Genomic DNA, 22,852 nt, shown 5'->3' with positions numbered 1-22,852 from the left:
GATAACGTTATTAAGTCATAAGTGGGATTACGTCCTCGAGTGAAAAGAAGAGCTACAACTGTTACTATAAACGAACAAAATGCTCTGGGGGATCAAACAAGGTGTCGAAATAGGCGAACTGTCAAAGTAGATATAGGCCAACTCGAATGTACGTAAAAGATAGGAATTTTGCCGGGACTAACTAAAAAGTGTCGATATATGCAAACTGTCGATACAGCTAAAATTGATACAGGTGAATTTTACTGTATCTACTAATTTTTACGGATGGAAAGATGAGCTTAGTAATATTGTGTATATTAAATCTAGCACCCGTATTTTATATTTTTGGTGTAAAACCTGTTTAACTGTTTTTTTGTTCATGTTAACTTGGACCTGGCGAAAACCAGCTTTTGAGATTGAGATTGTTTAGCAACCCAGTTGCAAGACTGTAGGACTCTTTTTTGTGGGTTGCACCAAAAAGTATTTGTCTACCCTTGCTTTAATCAATAGGCAGCTAATGTTGTTGAATCCTATGTATTCTACTCTAACATGTGTACTTTTTTCTAGGAAAATGATTATCTTTGTTTTGTTAATTGCTGACTCTTTGCTTGTGAAATTGTTTTCAACTCTTATTGCAGATTAAAATTTTTTCAAGTAAGATGAGATAGATATTTAGTAGAAATGTATGTTTAGAGTGATGTTTCTCAACATAACCAGTCATCAGCAAACTTAGATTAATTATTAATGCCATAAAAAAAGTGAAACTACTGGCCATGTTTGTTTGCCAAACAAATGTTTGCATTTGTTAAATTTACTGCTTTGATTTAGCCTGGTGTAAAACCTTTCTTTTTATTATGGTATCTCATAAAAACAGTTGCAAATCTTACAAAAATATGTCTACAATGTCTAATTCAGCACTAAAGATCACAAGTTTGCTATATTATTTCTATGGTTTTTAAGGTATGCTTAATGCACTTGGTTATGGTCTCTATAGGTTTGTATAAAAAAAATACCCAATACCGAAGTAACAAGTTTTGCAAAAGTTAGGATTTATTTTCAAAGTTAATAGAGTTAAACTTTATCACTCCATCAAACAACCACAAGTTTAAAATGTTTTCATCTTTAAACTTGTCTACCCAGGATAAAAGTTAAAGGTTCCTGAACAAAGAGACACAGTTAGCTGGTTCAAAAGCTAATTATTAACAGATCACAAGATGCTAGTCAAATACTTGTTTATGACACTTTGTTCTATCAGTATGTGAATTAAATAAGGATTCCATTTTATACCATTCATTTTCTGCATAATTTATGTACACTGGTGCTGAAAGTGAAGATGCAGAGATGCGATGAAACCTTAATTTTAGAGTGAAAAGTGCGACACCTTTTTTTTAAAACGGAAGTAATGCCTAAAGATAAAACAACCTCTTTTATTACCATATAGACATCTTTCTGTATTTTTCCGTTTTAAGAAAATTAAGGCGCACCACCCACATCACAAAGCAGGCACTTGATGTCGCACTTATAACATCTATTAGTTTGGATGCATGACCTCAAAGTTTTATTACAATTGCTTTGTCTTAAAAAGTGCATCGGTAGGATTGAAGTTAATCTTTTCCTCCATAATAGTTTCCCTTGTCTGTTGGTCAGCTATCTGTACTCATACATCAAAGCCTTTTTCATTGTCTTTGCGACAAAACACAAGCTTGACATAAGATGACATTATTAGCTATAACTGGTAAAATTACTAATACGTTTCAAACACAAGCATTGAACCAGCCAAAAATAACATTACACTAGATTGATTATGCCTTGAACATTATTTAATAGACGGATGGATTAATTATACAGTTAAATGCCAAAATATGTTTGCATTAACACTAAAATGACCGCACTTTCAAACTACCGAGAACAACCAAGTACATCAATTGAGGCACAATACAAATAAAATACAATTCGTTCATTTATTTAGTAAGAAAAACATCCTTGAAGTACAACCTTCATTGCCTTTTCTCCTTCTAAATGTCCACTGCTCGCAAGTACGTGCTACTCTCGATTAACATCGCTGACTAAGCACGAATTTCTACAGTGAAGTAGGACGCTGGAGAGAAATTATCCCAATTCTAGTGTTACCTCACCATGCTCAATTACACCTCAGACAATGCTGATTATCATTTCTTGATTGTCGTTGTTCCATTTTCTCACGTTGTGATGATGCTGTAATGACTGCAATCACATCTTCCGTAAATTCAATGTGAAATTGTAAGCTGTGTGTGTCAATTGACGTGCTTGGTTGTTCTATGTATATATATGCTTAAATTTGCCATTTTAATCGTAAAACCTCCAAAAGACAGACAAACTGAGCGTTGTAAGAAACAAATTATTGTCAAGAAGTTTCAGCAGAAAAAGGTGATGCCCAGCGGAGATACAAGAAATTGGATACTTGAAATGCGTCAATCGACACGCTTGGTCGTTCTAGTGTTAAAATGAATTTTTGAAAATGTCATATTTTGAAAAATGTTTAGCGTGATTAGTGATTAGTGTAGCCTAGGCATCGACTTCTGTGAAAACAATGACAAATTTGCTGTGAACCCGGCACCAACTTAATTTAACATCGAATGCTATCTACATGTGATTTGTGGTTAGTTCTCTTCGCCTTTCTCTTTTAACTCTTTGGCGAGCACATGTGCAATGCACACTGAAAGATGGCCAAATAAAATCTTGGCGCTGATCTGCATACTAATTAGTATATGTGTTTTTATTCCAAACCTAAGGAATATGTTGTTTTGTTCAAAGCTGAATATATGGAAATTAACAGAGAAACGATCTTATTTTGTGGAAGTGATGATAAGGCTTATTTTGCACAGCGTGCACTTGTTCGATCTTATTTCGTAGTCAAGGCCATTTACGATTGTTATGTCAGGTGTCGATATGGAACTGTTTCAGTTATGTCGAGCATGCACACGGAAAACACTTTATAAATTTAAGACATTGCAGGTAAGTATTCAACCAGGCACAAATCCTTAGCAAAATGACGTACCCATGTCTGGGCTAAATATCATATTAAATATAATATAATATAATAATATATATATATATATATATATATATATATGTATATATATAATATATATAATAATATAATACAAAATATCATACCCTTCGTGCCACCAATGCACAATGGCATTCAGAAGACAACTCAAAAAATAAATTTGCTGTAAAAACTTCGGTTCCCAAAAATTTTGCAAAAAAAAAAAAAAAATTGACCTTGCAAGCATTGTCAAAATGAGAAAATTTTAAACAGAGACCCTATTTATTTCTTAAACATTAAGAAACGTTTATTGGTTATATACAGTACGTAAGTGCAGTCTTAGGTATCTTGCCATGGCAATGCTTTTCTCAAATAAGCACCAAATAAAAATGTTTTCAGTTGTTAGTTCTTAATTCTATAGTAATAATTTTTTTATTGTCTCGACCCTAGGTTGAAACTCATAGTTACAGACACTACAGTATATTTTCATGAAGTGAGCAAAGTTAAAATATAAGATGCACAGCATGCAGGGGGAGGAGGAATGTCTGAACCTTCTCCTCCCACTCTTCAAATCTGCTTTGAATGGAAACGAAATCAACAATCTGACAGAAAAATTGATAAAAACAAGATTTGTCATCAAAGGTAAGCTGACTGGCTCAATATCTTATGTTCATTTTGCTTACCGTATTTGTCAGCGTATAGGCAAACTTTTGAGCATGTCCAGATCACCTATAAAATGTTACCTGCAAAAATTTCGCTCTGACAGCAGAAAATTCTTACTGCCAATATTACTGACTTGCATTCTTCTCTAATCAATGCCAAATGAACAATTTCTTTAACAGCATATTTAAAGAATAGTTAATCGTTGTAAATAGTCAGACAAACAGGCTATTTTGCAGGAAGTTGTGTTACTGTTGATAATGATTACATTATAGAACATATTTTGTTCAAAAACACAATGCATTGTTATGAAAATGTAGCGTCACCAAGACGAGTGAACGCCACAGACTAAGAATTTCATGGTGTTAAGTGCAATTATTCTTTTGCAACTATTCTTCTTTAATATATTCTTATCAAAAGCTAAAATACACCTTGGACTTATATGGCAATTATAGGCTAAAAGCAATATTTTGGTCCCGAAAACTTGTAGTGGGCTGATGCGTTGGATTGGTCTATATGACAGCATATGTGGTACATTAAATGAAACAAAAGATATTTTAAATATTTGTTAAGCTTCATCTAAAAATATAAATTTATGCATTTAGATTTAATAGTTCTAATGAATTGCAGTTGTTAACTTTAATGTTACATAAATGTCATGTAAATGGCAAAGAATATCTTTTATCAGATGATCTTTCATTTATTATGAATGCTGAGGATGGCGATAAAGTTGAATGCCTGTTTAAAGCCATTTTGAAAACACGGAAAGGTGGGATTGAAATCACTCTTCCCTCATTTTTGGATTTAATTAGTAAGTCATTTTCAGCACTCTTATAAGAGGAAACTGTGCTTTTACTTTTGGTTTGCATGGTTTTATGAATGTATTGCTAGGGTGGTTATTTTGTACATGGGGTTAATTGATTGATGTCTATTGCTCTGTATTAACAGGATGCATTGAATTTAAATTTTACAGATAAGCCAAAGATAGCAAAAATATCTGAAAAATGCTTTGAAAATGATGAAAATGTTCTGTGGATTTTGCGGTCATGGAACGATATGATACCAGTGCAGGCTACAATCCAAGAAATGGCATGGATGTTAACTAACACGTAAACCTCAGATATCACTGTTGTTAATCTGGTTAAAATTTTGGTATATGATGTTGCATACTAATATTTAACTTCTTGTTGAAAGTCAACAAGTATTATCTACAAGTATTACGATCTTAAACATTTTGTGGCAGTTAAAGTAAACTTACGTTAACTGATGCTTTGTATTTGAAGAAAACTTTCTGATTCCAATCCGCTTCTTGACTTCGTCTACTTTATGGCTTCAGCTGAGCCTGATTCTAAAATGATAACAGATGTTGTTGAAATGCTGAAACAGAAAATGTCTACCACACCAGATTCCAGTTTGTTTTTAATGAATCCAGAGGTTAAAAACATTTTGTTTCCATTTTATTATGCCTTGTGTTATTGTATAACACGGTAAAAGCTACTTTATTTTTCTACTTAAATTTACTATAGATATAATGACTAGCCACTTTGTATGACTGTTGTGTGTGTGACAGAAGTATCTTGTAAGCTATAGTGTTTGTATCTATAGGATGTAATCTTATCTGTATCTGTCTACTATTTGTAAAATGTAATAATCTGTTGTCATATAGCTGCCATTAAAATTTTATGTAGTTGGTTGCAGTAGGTTGGTTTTTGGAACTAGTAATAAATTATTATCAAAGAAAGTAGTACATTGATAAAATAATTTGACACAAAATAATTAATTATAACTATAAAACCGTTCAGGGAAATACTGGGAAGTGAAAACGGCAATGTAGGAAGGAAAAACATTCCATTTTAATAAACAAAATTCGAAGGGAATTAAATCAAATCAGTAAACAATAGAATCTATGCATTGAAAGATGTGGTGTGTGAGGCATTTTTTTCTTCTACCTTGTCTTTTTTTAACCCTGGTCATTAGCATAGTATCCATACTTTTCCGTCACACTAGAGTCATTACCTTGCCTTAATCTTTTATATCATTTTTTATAGTTTGAAGCAATATCAACAGATACAGTAAATGGAGAGTATGCAGCTGATGTTGAAGGGAAACTGTTTCTTTTAATTCCTTTACTTCAAAGGCAATTAACATCTGATGAAATAGTAGCGATTGCTACTCAGATGCATACCTGTCAGCATCTTTCTGATCGTAAGAAAGCTTTAGTTAATACTACTAAGTTCTGGTGTTTATTTTACGAAGTTTTAAATGCATGCACAATTGTACATTAAACAAACACCACTTATGTTTTGCATATGGTATTTGTTTTTGTTTTCTGTACATTTTTTTGAGTTAATGTAGTTACATAATTTGACTATTTGACTAAATATGCATGTTTGCATTTAGCAGATAAAAGGTCAAACAGATAAAACCGTAAACATTTGGTGTGTTACTCATTTGAATAATAATGTTTATAATTTTCAGCCCTTAATTGAAAATTTTCTTAGCCTACTAATTAATAGGAATGTCCCAAATAAAAAAATTAAAATTTGTTGACTAGGAATAGTAGATTATGAGATTTCAGTGAATCAAATTCGAACTTGCTCGCTTGGCTTGTTTCATGTAAAGTAGTATATTACAAGTCAAGGGAATCAAGCTTAAAACTATTACATCATTGCAGAATGATATAAATCAACCATTTTTTTGCATATATATAAAACTGCGAAAACGTTCTCAAACACTTTACCATCCTTGTATTAAATCAAACATTTGGAGACTGAAATGTTTACTTTTGCTTTATTACTCTTTACAAAAAAAATTTGTACTGAACCTGTCCGCAAGATTCGTATTCATGAAAAAACAAAAATGAGTTACATTTGCATATAGTTTTGTTTGATTTGGTGTATACTTGCTAGTTAATTACTTGAAACAGCGACTGGAAATTACAACTTTTATTAGAAAAATCTTGTGTATCTTAGAACTTTTAAAATACAATTTTTAAGAAACCACCCACTATTTATATAAAGAACTTGTATATTATTTGTAGAATTACTTAAAACAAATTTGTAATTTGTTGAAAAAGCTTAACCCTCAATATTAGTTTTACATGTTAATAAATGTTCTCAACAGAACTATTAGCTTTCACAACAGAAATATTAGACAAGAGATAACATTGCAAAGGCTAAACATTTATAGCTAATCTTGACATATTTGGATAGTAGAGAAAGTTTGGTATTAATTTAGTTTGGTAAATGTATCGGATAAAACTATTAAAATGATCCTATTTACAAGATTAATATTCCTATTATTTAGTTTGATTTATTCTGGAATTGAGTTTAAGATAGAGACAGGAATAATCGTTTCGCCTAAGTTTAAGCATACGTTTCATGTGGAAATCAGCCTTTGAGCTATATAGTTTCTAATAAATCAATGAATTATGACAGATGGATTTTTAAAAGTTAATTCTGACATTGCAAGTGGCTGCACTGAAAATTTAGCTCATGTATACGCCGACTTCTTGAAAGATGATGCGAAAGCAAAATGGCAGAAAGACTTTTTAGCAGCAGTTAAAGTCTCAGGTTTGTTTGCTTAATATATCACCACGATAAAAGTTAGTTAGTTAGCTTTTTGCTATGGTGTATTTAAATATTTTGTTAGTTATTTCTAGCTTTCTGGATAGACAGACATAGAACTTTCACATTAGCTGTAACTTGCAAACAGAAGTCGATATAAAATCTGACCTAACCTAGAAATACTTTATGAATATTGATTTAACTAAATTTTTGTTTTATTTACAGTATCTAATAGCATTTTTGACATAATCGCTGCTTGCTTTGTTACATCCAACGAACACCTTCTGTGGATCTTAAAAAATTGGGACACCTTGCACAATAACCTTGACATTGTGAAGATGGCTGCTGAACATCTGCAGGTTTTATCAATGATGTAAGTGGTTTCATTATTATGTAGCAAATATGGTGAACATTAATTTTTTAATGGTATGTGGTGGAAAATGATTTTATTTTGAAATGAATGTAGCAGAGTTTGAGTAACTGAGTAACGATTCATGTTTCATTGCTTTTTTATCTGATATTTTAGTGATTCTACCGAATCAGATATTCTTGTATCAATCGTTCATGGAGCCATGGTGTCAGATAAAAGAAAGATATTAGAAGAATGGGTGCAATCCATACAGATTGCTTTAAGTAAACGTGAGAGATCAAACGTTTCTGAGGCCGAAAATGCTTCTGGTGAGCCTTCTTTATTGAAACACCAGGCAATAACTCGTGAATATGTAAGTTATTTAGATACAAAGTCCTTTTCAAAACGTTTGCTTTGTTCTTGAAGATTTCAGTAAACACATAGTAATTTTTATAAAATAGAATAAATTTGCTAAAGCATTTTAAATAGTATGATAATGCTAAAAATTGCCAAGAGCATATGACTTTTTAGGTTACTTTTTTGTCTTTAAGTTGTCTGCTGGAACGCTTGTAAGAATTTTGTTTTCGATTAAGCTTGAGTTGTAAGTTTGTACATGTTATGTAAAAAAATTAAGATGTTTAAACAAATGTAATAAAGGAAATGTGCTGCATTGAAGTGGACTTTTTTGATTAGCTTTGTTGTTACATACTGTGCTGTATTCATTTACATTCATTGATTTTTGTTCACATTTGATGTTTACATCTTAATACATGAAACATGTTTTTTTTTTAAAAAGGTTGTTGTTGAAGCTTATGCTGAAAAAGCCAAGAAAGAAATGGATGGTGTGTTTGTTGGGGATACGAAAAGCACTGACAATCAGGTCACTTTCTATTTGCTAAGAAATACTACAGTAATATCTGTAATTCAATAAAAACTCACTTTCCTAACTTTTTGTTTTTATTTCTATGTTGCAAACTTTTGGTGTAAACCATTGCAAATTTATTGATATCAAGCATCAGCCTAACTTAATAAAAAAACTTGAGTTTATGATAGAGTTTGATGTCGAGAAATACCAGCCTGCCAGTACCATCACCAAGAAAGTCGCAAGAGAATGTATGCAGATTTTTTGTTACTTAGAGATTAGTAACTAATAACTATAGATTAACTTTATTCACAAATGGTTGTTAAGTTTAAATTAGTAGTTAGTGATAAATTTATTGCTTGCTAGCAATGTAATACTTTATTATCCTATTTGTTATCATTGTATTTGGAGGTTGTAGACGACATGCTCAGTACTAGAAAGGAAGATAGGCCAGTTCCACAACCTCGACGAAGCCCACACAAACAGGTGAAGTTCACTGAAAAAGCTTTTTAACTTGCGGCAAACTGCTCGGAATTCTTTATAGAACATTTTTCACTATTGTGGGTAGTAAGTGTGTATAAAATATTTAAATAAATTTTACTAACTTTTTAACTGGATATCCATACCCACGACAAGTAAATTGCATCTGCATTTTTACATTTTTGGATTTTTATGCAAACAGAGCGATCTTTCGAACACTTCTCATGAAAAAGCAATACCAGTCAAGTGCCCTCAAGCTGACTATTTACAAGAACCCAGCAAGACCCATTCGTTTGACACAACACTCCATGATGATGAAGTAAAACATGAAAATGCTGTTATTTCTATTTAATTCATTTTCCTTCACTGTCCATAGATACTTAAATAACTTAAAGGCCATAACAAGTAGAAAATAAAAAATGACAGAAATGTAGTAAATAAATCATAGAAGTGTTGTTAAGTTCAGAAAAAGTAAGAATAATTCTGGAATAGAAAACTAGCTGTATTTATGCGTAGATTTTATACCACAATGATTCTGATTCCTTTCACGAGCTTTCACATGGCTCACAATATTTTTTACTAAATTTGGTAAAATGAGGCTAGTGTAAAGCATTTATTACAACTTTATATCTTTTATTTACTGTTGGAACATTTTCTAGGGTCGTACCAGAAAAAGTATTGCATCACTTGGTACTTTTCCAAGTCAGGCAGAACAACACCTTAAAGTATCACCTGGACAGCGGCGTCATTCATTTGATGTTCTACCAACTCAATCAAATCCACCACAAATCAGCCATAGTTCACAATTTCAACAAATTGAGATCTCAGCAGTTGCAAACCAGGGGAAAATATTCCAAAATCAAGGTATGCCATTGTTAACCCCACATAAGCAGCAACCACAGCAAAATGAGCCAGTTGAACCACATTTAGATTATGCAAAACAACAAACCGTTCTAGATCCAGTCTTGCCAGACATACCATCAAAAAATAACCAACTCCATGGCCAACCAACTGTATATATACCGGCAGTCTATGGATCGAAGCAATCACAGCAGCAGTACCTTTCCAATCCTCCAGGTCCACAGCACATGCAACGTTCAGAACTTTATACTCAGGTTTGTCAAAGTCCTGTTGATATTGTCTCTAAATTACACAGACATAATTCAGAGCATGCACACATCTGAGTATGTTGAAAAACTGTGGTAATTCTTGTACTGTAGTTGTATATTTCCTGTTTTTATATTTCATCAATGTTAGTTTGATATCAATGAATATTCTATGTTTTCCCAAAATGACAGGTTGGTCAGACTGTGGATGTTTTAAATAGTTCACAAGGCGAAGTACAACAACGTCAGACTGCTGGTGGTTTTTCCACTATGCCAGGTTCACCTCAACTCTCTGACAATAAATCAGAAGTGAGATGTTTTACTCAACATAGGGAGATAACATTTAACTGTAGAATAGGTTGTAACTAAAATGTAGTATCCGCTTTTATTCAAAATATCTTGGAATTGAATTCATAAAAATTTACTTCTAATAATTTGTTATGTAATTTGATTTCTAATTGAAGTTAATTTACAATGCTGTCTGAAAAGACCTCGTTGTCTGAATAATTCATTCGTAGTAAAATAAATAAATTAATGCACAATTAAAAAACAAATTTTTAAGTATGAAAAAATTGCTTATTAAAAAACTAATGCAAAAAGGCACATAATTAAATTATTTCCTAAAAAAAAGAAAAAGTGACTAGTTTCGGTCTCTTTTCAAAAACTTAATGTAACAGAACGTGTAATGTGGTTGTTCTTGTAAGAGGCTGCAAGAGCTTCTTGTAAGAGACTGTTCTTGTTCGGTAAGACCCTGCCCCATTTAGAAACAAGATTAACATACGCAGTTAAACAAACTTACAATAAATATGCTATAAAAGAACACATAATAGAATCCATTTGTCTTAAACATAAAAGAATAGTTGATTGCCCTGAAATATTAAAGTTTTGTAAAAACGATTATGAAAGAAAAATAATGAAAATAACGGTAGTTGGTCCCAGTCCCTTATTAAAAAAAGCTTTGAAAATGGCTTATCGTGGGTTTTTCTTATTGAAAATCTATAATTAATTTGTCTGGTTATGTTGTCCTAACTTACATCCTGCCTGCTTTTTATCACCACTTATTGTGATTTTGCCAATTCCATTTCCACCATTTCAAGAATTTTAAACCTACTGTATTGACATAATCGTCTTCACTTTTAATTGTTTTTTCTTTTTTATGTATAAATCACATTTATAATCGATTCACGATCTGTTACATAATAATTCTGAAAAGGGAACATTGTCAGTACAATACCAGATAACATTTTTTCTGTAAATGAATGATTTATGAGTCTTTCTGCATTAGTGGTGTTATTAGCAACTACTCGGTACTTAAATTCAACTTTCTTTCTACCGAAAAATTAAATTATTGAATTTTTAGATAAGATTTAAATTGGATTTATTTATGAAAATAAGACCATCAATACATTAGAACTAGTAACGTAGGTGTTACTAGAAGCAGTAACAATTTTTGTTAGCTACAGCTCTAATGCTTTTAACAAACCACCTCAACCAATCAGACTTTTAAGCTTGTATTTTTTGTTTCTGGTCAGGATCCTCCTATGGAAATCTCAGATGAAGAATATGTAGATTCCACCAGTGAACCGCTTCAGGTAATTTTTATGGAAACTAAACATTTGAAAAAAAAATAAATTGTTTCTGAGCAACGGTTTAATTGCGCTTAACTTTAATGGCTTGATTAAGAACGAATTTGCCTGTTTTATCATTCCAGAATAAGACACTTGGTCAAGCAAAGGCCGACGATTTTGAAATGATAGATGATTCTGAGGTACCAGTATATGCAATTCGTGTTTGTGCTTGAAAGGAATTTGTGACTTTATTTAGCATTTCTGCTTTTGAAATTTTAGTTTGAAATGTCTCAACCACCTAATGACTATCAGCGTTCTGCTGGACAACATGAAGCTGAGGTAGGTTTTCAAGGTTAAAAATGGCATCACATAGAATTACAGTAGAATTTGCCTAAGTCGCCACCTCAAGGAGAACAGAAAAAGTAGCTACTTAGGCAAACAACACAAAATCGAATTTTTTATTGCATTTTTTGAGGTACTACATTTGGATAAACAACTCCGTAAATTATTTTTGGATAAAATTTAATGTTTGTCAAGATTTTCAAGATAAAATTTTAATTTTGTACATAAAATAGCCTCCTAGCCTATATGGGTTTGGTGGCTTGCGAGTTGTTACCAGCAATTATCACCTTAAATAATTTAATTTGAGTACGTTTTAAACCTTTTTGGCTTTGTCACTCTTTCCCGTTCATTGGCATGTGCTAGTAACAACTGGCTTAATTTTTTTCATCCCCTCTGTGCTTCTGACGAAAAATAAAATGATTGATTGAAATCTACTTAACATGCACTAACTCATATCTAAAAGCCCATAATCTACATCAGTGGTTCCCAAAGTGAGCGCCAGCGCCCCCCTGTGGGCGTTGGCGCCTCTCAAGGGGGCGCTGGCTACTAAATGGGCGATTGGGGGGCGCTAATAATAAAGTGGGCAGTAACAAGAACAGTGCCAAAGTAAACATTTGCGCTGTTTATATAATAGATTCATGCTTTGATTTACTTATTTTACTTTCCTGTGTTCGGTTTCATAGTCTGAGAATTTTCGATTAATCCTAAAATAAAATACATTTATTGGTCTCACTAGGCTATTCTTATTGTTATGTTAATAGACGAATTCCAACAGTATTGCGACATAATAATCTTGCGTTTTTTCTCATGTTGCATATGCGAAAGGGTATTTAAGCCACGAGGAAGCTAGTGTGATTGTGAATAGCAATATTCTTAGATTTTAGTTAGTGAGCCGGTACCTAGGTATAGTTATTTTATTCAGTCATTAGAATGCTAAATAATGAGTTCAGTCAAACGAAAATGCAGGCAATACAGTTCAAGTTATCTCCAGTATGGATTAATTCCAGCCCCAAATTCCGAATCACAGCCAATGTGTTTGCTGTGCTCTAAAGTGTTTTCTAATGAAGAGATGAAGCCGTCCAGACTTTCCGAGTATTTAACGAAAATTCACCCAGATTAAGTAGCCAAGAGTGCAACATTTTTTCAAATGGTCCGGGACAATTTCAAAAAACGGAAAACTGTTGGCACGATGTTTTCAAACCTTTCCCATACAAGTAATGATGGATAATGTGCGTCTTACAATTTGTCTTTGATGCTTGCAAGATGAGGCAAGCCGCACACGATCGGCGAAGAATTGATCTTGCCATCAGTGAAGGAAGTTTTAGACACCGTTTTGCATCACAAGGCCTCTTCTACAGTTATTAAATCTATTCCTCTGAGTAACAATACTGTTCAGAGACGGGTGGATGAGATGGCCATCTATATAGAAGATAGCTTATGCAGCATCATCAGGAATACAGAATTGAGTTTACAACTGGATGAGTCAACTTTGCCAGGAAATGAGTCTCTATTACTTGGGTATGTTCGTTTTGTGAATGATGGAGTTTTACATGAAGAGTTGGCAATAGCTTTAGCACTGGAATCAGATACTCGGGTTGAGACAGAATTTCAAGAAGTTAAAACATATCTCAAAAAAAAAAAACAATTCCACTTACCAATATCATAGTGTGTGCAACTGACGGCGCCCCATCTATGATGGGCCGTTACCGTGGCTTCATGGCATTCCTAAAAGCAGCGAATCCAAACGTGCTTACAATTCATTGTGTGATTCATCCGCAGCAGGGGTGCTCAAATTAATATTTATATTTATTCCCTTTTTTCTTTTCTTGAAATAGATTATTTCCATTGAAGCTTTTATTGAAATAAATAATTTACATCGAAGCTTTCAAAGAATAAATAATTCGTTCAGTGTTTGACAATAAATTATTCTTCACTAAACAAATTATTTTCTACAACATGATTTATTCATCGTCGTCATTACCAACTACATTCATTATCTTGTTGACCTCACTGACTCCCCACAGTTGTTTGTTTGCATTTAGAAACAATTGCGACTCAAAGTTAGAAGGAGTGAGTCGTTTTGATGACATTGACATTGATGACATTGAGTCGTTTTGATGACATGGTTAACTTAAATTAACTTAATACCGTAACTTAAATAAAATGAATTATTTTGAAGCTAGCCGAATAAGTAATTCTGAAAGAAAAGAATGAAAAATAAATAATTCTGATCGAAAAAACAGAAAAATAAATTATTCTCGAGGAATTATTTAAATATATTTAAATAAAATATATTTTTGAGCAGGTCTGATCCGCAGCATTTGGTGGCCAAGAATATCAGTGGTCGTCTTAATGTCTCATTGAAGACTGTCATTAAGGCAGTAAATAAGTTTAAAGCTCATGGACTTAACACACGCTTGTTTAAGCAATTGTGTAAAGAAAACGACGAGGCCCTTGAGCGCTTACTTCTACACACGGAAGTAAGATGACTCTCCAAAGAAAACTGCCTTGCACGATTGTACACACTGATAGATACTGTTGTGGAATTCTTGGAAAGCTGTCACCCTGGCCTTGCCAAAGAAATTATTGCTATGAAATGATATAGCATACTTGTCAGATATATTTTCCAAATTTAACGAATTAAACCTATTCTTTCAGAGTAACGAGGTAAATCTAATCAAGGTAAAATCAGCACTGTGTTGATTCAAAAATAAGCTTGCGTTGTATGGATGAAATTTAGCTAGACGCAATTCTTCCAGTTTTCCAGCTTGCAACAATTTGCTATCAGCGACAAAGGTATTTCTAATGTTGATGTTGAGAACTTGAGACATACAGCAAGTATATTCAGGAATTGCATGAAGACATGGAAGTTCGGTTTCAGGATGTAATACAATTGGAGATTCCTGACTGGATAATCGACCTATTCATTGATATTTCCGAGCAAGGGATTCTTGCAAAATGATTTTGAACTCAAACCAAAGTTCCGTATCTCGTATCAATCATTTTGGCTGCAACGCGAAATTAAAGTGAAGTATCCTCACGTGTGGGACCGGGTAAAAATGTTGTCATTGCATTTCCCAGCTCATACTTATTAGAGCGTACGTTCAGTGCCGTCACAATGCTTCTGGACAACAGAATGTACCGCCTGGACATAGTGAGACGAGGAGATTTACGAGTGTTATGTAACAACATGTTTATGATGTAACAAAAGCTTTGTTTGACTCGAATAGTGGATGATGTAATAATCCCTGCTATCTAGTTTTGATGGCTGGAGCTAGGCTTGTAAACGTTCAATTTATTTGCTTATCGGTGTAGTTAAAGAAAAGCGATTACACAGTTCGAAAGAGGAATGTCCTGCCGTGTCAGAAATGTTTTAGTTGTCAAAATTGACCCATCGTACGTCGAGTAATTGTAAAAATTTCAGGCTAATTTTAGTGTTGGTTTTGCAAGCGTGCATGTGCTTTTTTCTTGCTTCTCGAATGAATAGTAAATTTGTTGTTACTTTTTTGTTAAATGGGCGTTTGATAGTCAGTAAATTGTCCAGGGGGGCGTTATCGGAAAAAAGTTTGGGAAACACTGATCTACATGATGGTTTTCTGAAGACAGAAAACAACTCTCCTCTCGTTATCAAAAGCAAAACTGCGCTATAACAATGATATTGTCTATTCACTATAGTTCGTCTCATTCTCATCATCATTTTGTAATCTCTGGTTATGCTGCTTCACCTAACTGTAGCATGGTTTACTAAAGGAAAACTAAAACTTATAAAAACAGTCTAAAAGGACAAAGTCCTTCATAAATATACATTGTGACATACAATAAGGTTGTGTTACGTTAACAAGGATAGCAGACAGCTGGGTGATACAGCTGTAGTTTCGTTTTCGCAGATTAAGTTTGCCGTATAATCACTCTGACAAAGTGTTTTAAAGGTTTGATTACTTATTTGAATTATTTTGGTCATAGTAGCAGGAACGATTGCGAGTTAAGCAAATAGACGAGTTAGGCAAAGACTACTTAGCCGAACTACAAAGAAAAGTGAACGCATTGCATGATTCACCGTGAGACGTTAGTTCCTTGAAAACCGATTTCCGAACTTGGTGAAACTGTGGAAATCGTCATCAAAGTCATACAATTCATCAAAACATGTCCATTTGAAGCCCAAAATTTTTGATAAGCTTTGCGGAGAGATAAAAGTAGAACATTGAAGTTTGTTGTTTGATTGTTCTTCCAGGTGGGCTTTATTTGGAAATTCCCTTAACGAGTAAACAAACGTTATAGAAGAGCTTTTGCATAATGCATTTTGCATAATCATTAAATTACTAATTGCTCAGCTCAACATGAACTTTTCTTAAAACTTATGCTAGTTTTAGTAAACTGAATAGTTTTAGACGAGAGAGAGAGAGTGATACAGAAACGTGTTTCTTTAACATAAATTTAATTATCACCATAAAAAGTGCACTGAAATACAAATAATTTTATTTGTGTTTGAAATATGTGTCTTAAATGTCCTGTTTTTATTCACAGAAAGCAAAGCCTTCTGAGTATCCAAATGATAAACAGTCGGTTAAAAACAAAAAAAAAGGTAACAAGGTACGTAACTCCATCTGAAGCAAAAAAATCACTAATTTGTTAGTGTGAGTCAATTCTAAAACCATCACGCTTATTCCTTAAAGAATGGAACAAACTTTTTACCAAAATTTTATGTTATGCATTCCCATTTCTTAAAATCATATTTTTCATAGATTTTGCATTTGTTTCAAGGCTTTGTACAAAAATGAAAATTTATCCTTACTAAAAATATCATTTTATTTTTCTAGTCTCTGAAAAAAGCTGAAAAGTCAACCTATGCTGACAAACTTAAAGGTAGTAAAGAGTTCAAAATTGCTTGCATTTACTGTGCGTTTTCTATTAAAAGTGAACTGCAGCACATGAAGTATAGAATTTCTTATCCTGCTCATTCCTTTCCAACCAACAAACTTCAAAAGAACATTTGCTGTACTTTAACGAAGGCAATACGACGTTCTTTGGTCACACTCTAATTTTACTGCATTCTTAAAAAGTTGTATCCACTGTAGATGGCAATATTTAAAAACGGCTTTATTGTAGGAGCAAAGTGTTGGAACTGCGGTTTTTAAAAATAAACATTAAAGCCAAGCAACCAGCAATCATTTTATTACAGAGATTTTGAGTTATACCAAACTAAAGGTTGCTCATATCATAATGGTAATAATTTGAGTTAAACATAACTTGAAATGCCTGCAATAAAAAAATTTCTTTACTCTTTAAATATATGTAAAGTTATTATTCTGGATTGATATAGTGTGCTCAATGCAGTTAAATCAAAATATCTCTGTGCATAGACAGAAAACGTACATGACATTGTTGAAGAGATAAAATTCTTCTGCGATTTGGCAGCACAAATAATCCTGTGAACGTATGAAATGGATGCAAATGGTTGGATTAAAAAACGTTTGAACTATTTTGAAACTATAACTTTCTATTGTGAATACAAAAATGACGGCTTTGAGACTAATTTTTTCTTTATACACTACTCGTCTATTAAATTTGTGGCAGGTGTGGTCGAAACAAAACTCTTCAATATCAAATTCTATAAAAGTTTCTACCATTTACAAGGAACAATGATGAAAAATTAGTAGGCTACATTTAGCCACACGTTTTACAATGCAAGTTTTCAAGATACGGATGCGACTAGTTTTTGAAAATGCACCATAATGGAAAAATTTTTCAATTGCTAAAAAGAACATAAACTTGAGCTGCAAAACGAACATGCTTTTTTACATTAGGAAGCAAAATAACAAGTGATGCTCTTTTCTTCATTGAGGAGAAAGAGTATTAGCGACTCTCTTTTTAAAAGGGCGATTGCCCAGCTGTCAGTATATGTACTTTTTATGTAGTTGTTTGTATATATGTAGGTGACGAAACAAAAGCAGACATGCATGCAAAGTCCCTTTCACAAAATGAGATTAAAATGAGCAAACAACGATCAATGGAAGATTTCAAAAAAAGTTTGAATGATTACCAGAAACTTGCCAACCAAGGTATATGCATTGATTAACAATACTGATTGAATTAATTGTTTATTTATGTTGTTAATTAGGAGTAAATCAGAAGATAAAATGACAGAGTCTGCATAAATTTATGTTTGGTGTTGTGAGGAGTCTAGGAATTGATATTTAATTGAGTGGCTGAAAAAATCTTTAATGTTTAAAAATGTAATAAAATATTACAATCAGAATTGACTGTATGTTAATAGCATTTTTCATTGACTTGCAGGTAAATACATGCTGGAGTTTCGTGCAAAAGTGTATGGACCATTCAATAATCTTCCAGAGAACTCAACACTGTGTGTTTATATGGTTGACTATGGAACATATCATCCCATGTGTCTAGATGCAGAGTATGTATACCTGCTTATCAACCAAGTGGTTTTCAAAGTTGAAGTTCCAAAGTGCTTTCTCGATTATCCGGTCTAGTTAGAAATTTTGGACAAACAAGCAAAAAAATGGATGATTGAACTCCTATAGCTAAAACATAGCACAATTCTTCTAAAAGTTCATGTTGCTTTTTGAATATAATGCTATCTGAAAAATTTTAAACACATTATAGAATTTAGTTTTTAAAGGTAAAGCTAAAGCTGCAAGAAGCTTCACAGCTCGTTTGTCTTATTGTATTGTTACATCATAAAGCCATCAGTCGACCGGATAATTGAATGCTAATTAAACAAGGTGCGGATAATTGAGGAAGCACTATACAAAGTGCAACATACTTTGTATGTACATAGCATACAAGAAATAAATATTTTAAGTTTAAAGTTAAATGCATGAGGTTAAAATGCACAGGTTTTGCTCTTATCACCAAAACCACATTGGGGTGATGGCCAAAAGCTTAGGATAATTTTTTCCCGAGCTTGCTTATGAGTAGTGGTAAGGTTTACTTCAACAACAGATGATTGCCTAAACGTTTTCTAATCTTGTTGATAAAAACTGATAGTACTGGAATTTTTAGTTTAAAAAAATCTAAAAGTTTCAATTGAATGATGAAAATTAGTATACTGTTGCAAAGATAGAAAGAGGTTTTAGTAAAAATTTTCGTTCGTATCGCATTTCATCAAACGCTGCTTTTAGTCTTTGTTTTACATTAACATAAAATATGCATCACAGAGTAGACCATCAATACAATACAATTTTAAACCTTAAAAGCAGTGGGTAGAAAAAAATTGATCATTATGGTTTTGGGTTTTGGTCCTTGAGAAAACGTTTTCCATCACTGTTAAGGTAAAGCCTTCTACTTAGATATAACATCACAATGATTTTGTCAACCCGTTAGAAAAGCATTTTTTTAGGTAGCTATATATTTAAGTCATAAACTTATGTTTGCCTGTTTGCTTATTATGCATTATGTTATTATAAACATAACCCCATTATGTTTCATGCATATTTCAAAGGCCATAACAAAAAATCCTGTGTTTATCTTTTATTATGCTTTTTGTAGTAATATTGTCATTAATATAATTTTTTGTGGTATTGGGCATACTTACAGCACATTTTTTTGCGCAACAGGGTAAACATGTATGTCTACATGCTGGAAATGCCAAAACATCCCAACAAAGGACTTTACAAATATTGCTTTTTCTATTGTAACACTCCATATTGGGAACACTTACCCACACATTCTAATGATGGTATTTATAACAGGCGTTTTGAAATCCATTATGGTAAGGCCATTGATTGAAGCAAATATAGCAATTTTCCTGTTTTAGTTATATTCGTTTATGTTGATACATGACCTGTAATTGTTTTGCTTAAGATTTGCAGTTGAAAGCTAATAAATATTGTACTAATGCTTTTTTACATAACCTGTTTAAGATTTCATGTTTCAGATCAGCGGGATTCTGGTCATGCTATCTTGTTTGACACCGTTGTTGTGGATGATGGCATAGATTTTCATACTTATGAAAGCATTTATCAGCAAAGTTTTAAAGATTTTTTACCATTGTGTTCAAAAGTTCAGTTGGATGACAAATATGCACTTGGCGTAGATGTAATTGCCTTACATGACACATTTTTGCAGTTGTTTATTGCTTCAGAAGAGGGAATGAATATTCAGCTAATGGGTTATCATTATTTGAAAAGAATTGCTGGTGGAAAGAAGGTAAAATTTCTTTCATTGTAATAAATTAGTATCGGAAAGTACTTGTTGACAGTTTTCATTTTTGCTTTGCACATTATATAGCAACTGAGTTTTATTACATATGTACACTATTTCAAAAGCTGCAAAAATATATATTAAACTTTTTTTTAGGATATTCCACTGTTAGATTACATTCAAAAGACTGTTGTATCCATGACAGAACACCCAGATCAGATATGCCATGTCCAAAGAATTTTGGCTTTTTTGGCTTTAGCTTGTGCAATGCAAAAAAAGAGAATTTCTTTTACTGGTGAAGCCATTAAGGCTTGCTTTTGTAATGGCTTGAGTGTACATGACATCGACATCAAACATCAAGAGATTTTACTGGATCATCTTCGTCCATTTGTACACCAAATGCAGCAACAAAAGATGTAAGTTTAAGCTTTAGTTTTATACCATTATTATTATTGTCTTTTTTGAACTTTGTTGAGCCGAAGTCCATGTTAACTATAAAACACTGCCTATTCTTACCACGAGCCAGTACGAATTACAAAACTTTAAAACGAAGTAAACAGTTACATTAATTTATTGTATTTAGTACAAAGGATGACAAATAACTAAATACAAAACATACTGTAGAACAAATCAATGCTTTAAATAAATCTTGCGTATGAGTAGCTTAATGACACAGTGTTGTTATTCTTGTTATGAAAAGGATGTTTGTGATTAAAGTTTTTGCTAATATTCATGAATAACTGCAGATACTCATGGCCTGCTAGAGTGATACAACATTCCGTTTGGAAGAGGAAGAGGTTAGATTTTTAAATGTTAATTTTTGTTTGTTTGTTGCATTTATACTTGTTTATGTTTAGATTTACAAGATCATACACTCAAGGGTCCACTTTCTGTGAGATATTTCAACACTTATCCAAAGTGCCTGAGTGTGTCCTATTCTTTCCACTCTATGATCTCATTACAACTGCCATTTATGAAGTTTTACATTTACAACTGCATTCACTCGACTGGAATAACATGAGACAAGAACTCAGAAAAGATTATTATCAAAAGTATACCAAACAATGTTATTTGCTGGTTTACATCATATATGTTACACACACACTGGCACCAATGCATGAAATCATGTTATGCTATATTTTATATTATTAACAATATCCAACATAATCGCTTCCTGTCATGAAAATGTCAAGAAATTCCTAAAATGATAGTGTCATAGTCTGTCATATTTTATGAAAAGCGAGTATGATTGTAATTGGTTCAGAACCATTTGCAATAGAAATTTAATTTTTGGATTCAAAAAAATTTTTTTAGAGCGGTAAATTATTCTATTTTGTACTTCCATGTTTCATCATTACATGTGTATGTGATGTTTTTCTTCATTTTAGGTCCCTCAAAAACATGGCAGAAAAAATTGTTCAGCTGACTGAAAGATTCCCTTCTGTCTGTAAAAAATATGCACAAATCGTGTCTATTAATACAACCACAGCCTTGTTGATTGAAGGTCCTAGATATTGTGCAATCTTTGACTCTAAAGACATCATAAACGAATTACTGTATTTTTGGAAAGAGCTGACAAAAGACCGCCCTTCTTCAGTATGTGGTTTTTTTGTTCTTGTGGTTATTGTGACAATGTTTGAATAACATTGTTATTGCTACTGTGTTGGTTGCTAAACAAGTTGCCCTGGTAATAGCTTGACGAAACCCTCGCCATCACCTCCCTACCTGTTACACCACCTAAAGGGGGAAAACGGCATGCCTGACTTTTATTTCCCATAAATTATTACATGCTGTTCCTTGATTAATCTTTCCTTCAAACTTGTGTTGTATGGGTATCCTTCTGGTTGCCTTACTGATTTAGGTCATTCGATTAAAAGTGTAAAGTTGTAGACTCTATTAGAAGTTATTTTTGCTACTGCTTAACCACTACATGTTAGTAAAACTCCTTTCGCCAGGTTACTTACTGGCAACTATTTTTTGGTTAAGGCCAACTTGTTTTTGGATTTTCCTCTCACTTTTTGGGAAAGAGTTAAAATTGGTTTCCTATGGAATATTGCTAACCCTTGTGCCTACTAATTATATCTATAAATAAAAAATTAATGTTTTGTTACGTGTAGAAATTAAATGAAGATGCTGCGGTTGTTTTGTCAACTTTCTTGCTTCGTCATTTACAGAAACAGAAGAATTCAATCAATGAAGAAAGGTAAGGATATCATTTGGGAGGTGGGGGGGCTATGTTTTTATCAGTTGAGTTTAGAAGTTTAGACAAGCTTAGATTGTTTTACTTATTAACTTTTACTTGGTAGAAATCAATTAGTGGTCATGCCAAAAACTAATTTGCATAAGATGTTTACTTGAATTTTGTTACCAAACTAATTATTAATTGTAATCCTGAATCTTATTTCTGAAGTGACATTGCGGATCTGGTTGATGAATCAATGAACTGGCTTAAAGTAGCAGAAACCTTGCTCCAGCAAGTTAGAAAACATGTTCTTCAAGAAAAAGAATGTAGCATCAAATGCATCAGTATAACCATGGCTGTGATGAATGCTATTTTGGATTTGGCTGCACATCTAATAGACCTACTACAGGTAGCCTCATCTGAGTTTATTTATACCAAGTACAGTTTTTATCACCATAAGGCATAGGCCAATCTTTAAGTGTGTTGCACAGATTATTTGAAAAATAGAAAAATTTTCTGCAGTACCTAATAGTGTTGCTACCCTTTTTGTCCGGTTTTCCATTT

General features: G+C 32.8%; 1 protein-coding gene across 4 annotated transcripts in view; it reads left to right on the top strand.

Annotated features, from left to right (window-relative positions):
• Positions 1-3,436: 3,436 nt before the first annotated feature.
• The window catches only part of LOC143463549 (uncharacterized), a 28,487-nt gene continuing 9,071 nt past the window's right edge, over positions 3,437-22,852 (top strand). Inside the window, exons 1-30 of one of the 4 annotated variants that reach the window (XM_076962070.1) lie at positions 3,437-3,649; positions 4,356-4,478; positions 4,641-4,776; positions 4,951-5,101; positions 5,716-5,872; positions 7,105-7,239; positions 7,459-7,606; positions 7,760-7,955; positions 8,379-8,462; positions 8,636-8,695; positions 8,856-8,930; positions 9,127-9,243; positions 9,584-9,788; positions 9,882-10,039; positions 10,223-10,339; positions 11,563-11,622; positions 11,742-11,798; positions 11,878-11,937; positions 16,465-16,530; positions 16,758-16,803; positions 17,874-17,999; positions 18,235-18,358; positions 19,521-19,675; positions 19,841-20,112; positions 20,263-20,522; positions 20,853-20,903; positions 20,964-21,158; positions 21,495-21,702; positions 22,224-22,309; positions 22,517-22,697. In XM_076962070.1, the coding sequence (XP_076818185.1) occupies positions 3,523-3,649; positions 4,356-4,478; positions 4,641-4,776; positions 4,951-5,101; positions 5,716-5,872; positions 7,105-7,239; positions 7,459-7,606; positions 7,760-7,955; positions 8,379-8,462; positions 8,636-8,695; positions 8,856-8,930; positions 9,127-9,243; positions 9,584-9,788; positions 9,882-10,039; positions 10,223-10,339; positions 11,563-11,622; positions 11,742-11,798; positions 11,878-11,937; positions 16,465-16,530; positions 16,758-16,803; positions 17,874-17,999; positions 18,235-18,358; positions 19,521-19,675; positions 19,841-20,112; positions 20,263-20,522; positions 20,853-20,903; positions 20,964-21,158; positions 21,495-21,702; positions 22,224-22,309; positions 22,517-22,697 (3,936 nt within the window). In that variant the 5' untranslated portion in view covers positions 3,437-3,522. Of the gene's footprint in view, positions 3,650-4,355; positions 4,479-4,640; positions 4,777-4,950; positions 5,102-5,715; positions 5,873-7,104; positions 7,240-7,458; positions 7,607-7,759; positions 7,956-8,378; positions 8,463-8,635; positions 8,696-8,855; positions 8,931-9,126; positions 9,244-9,583; positions 10,040-10,222; positions 10,340-11,562; positions 11,623-11,741; positions 11,799-11,877; positions 11,938-16,464; positions 16,531-16,757; positions 16,804-17,873; positions 18,000-18,234; positions 18,359-19,520; positions 19,676-19,840; positions 20,113-20,262; positions 20,523-20,852; positions 20,904-20,963; positions 21,159-21,494; positions 21,703-22,223; positions 22,310-22,516; positions 22,698-22,852 lie in introns of those variants that run through there. The other 3 variants (XM_076962068.1, XM_076962069.1, XM_076962071.1) reach the window with 3 other exon arrangements.

Source organism: Clavelina lepadiformis, chromosome 6 (genome assembly GCF_947623445.1).
Source record: "Clavelina lepadiformis chromosome 6, kaClaLepa1.1, whole genome shotgun sequence".
In the NCBI taxonomy this organism is placed as follows: Eukaryota; Metazoa; Chordata; class Ascidiacea; order Aplousobranchia; family Clavelinidae; genus Clavelina; species Clavelina lepadiformis.
Note: the sequence above shows the minus strand (reverse complement) of the source record. Positions and strands in the feature narration are given on the sequence as shown.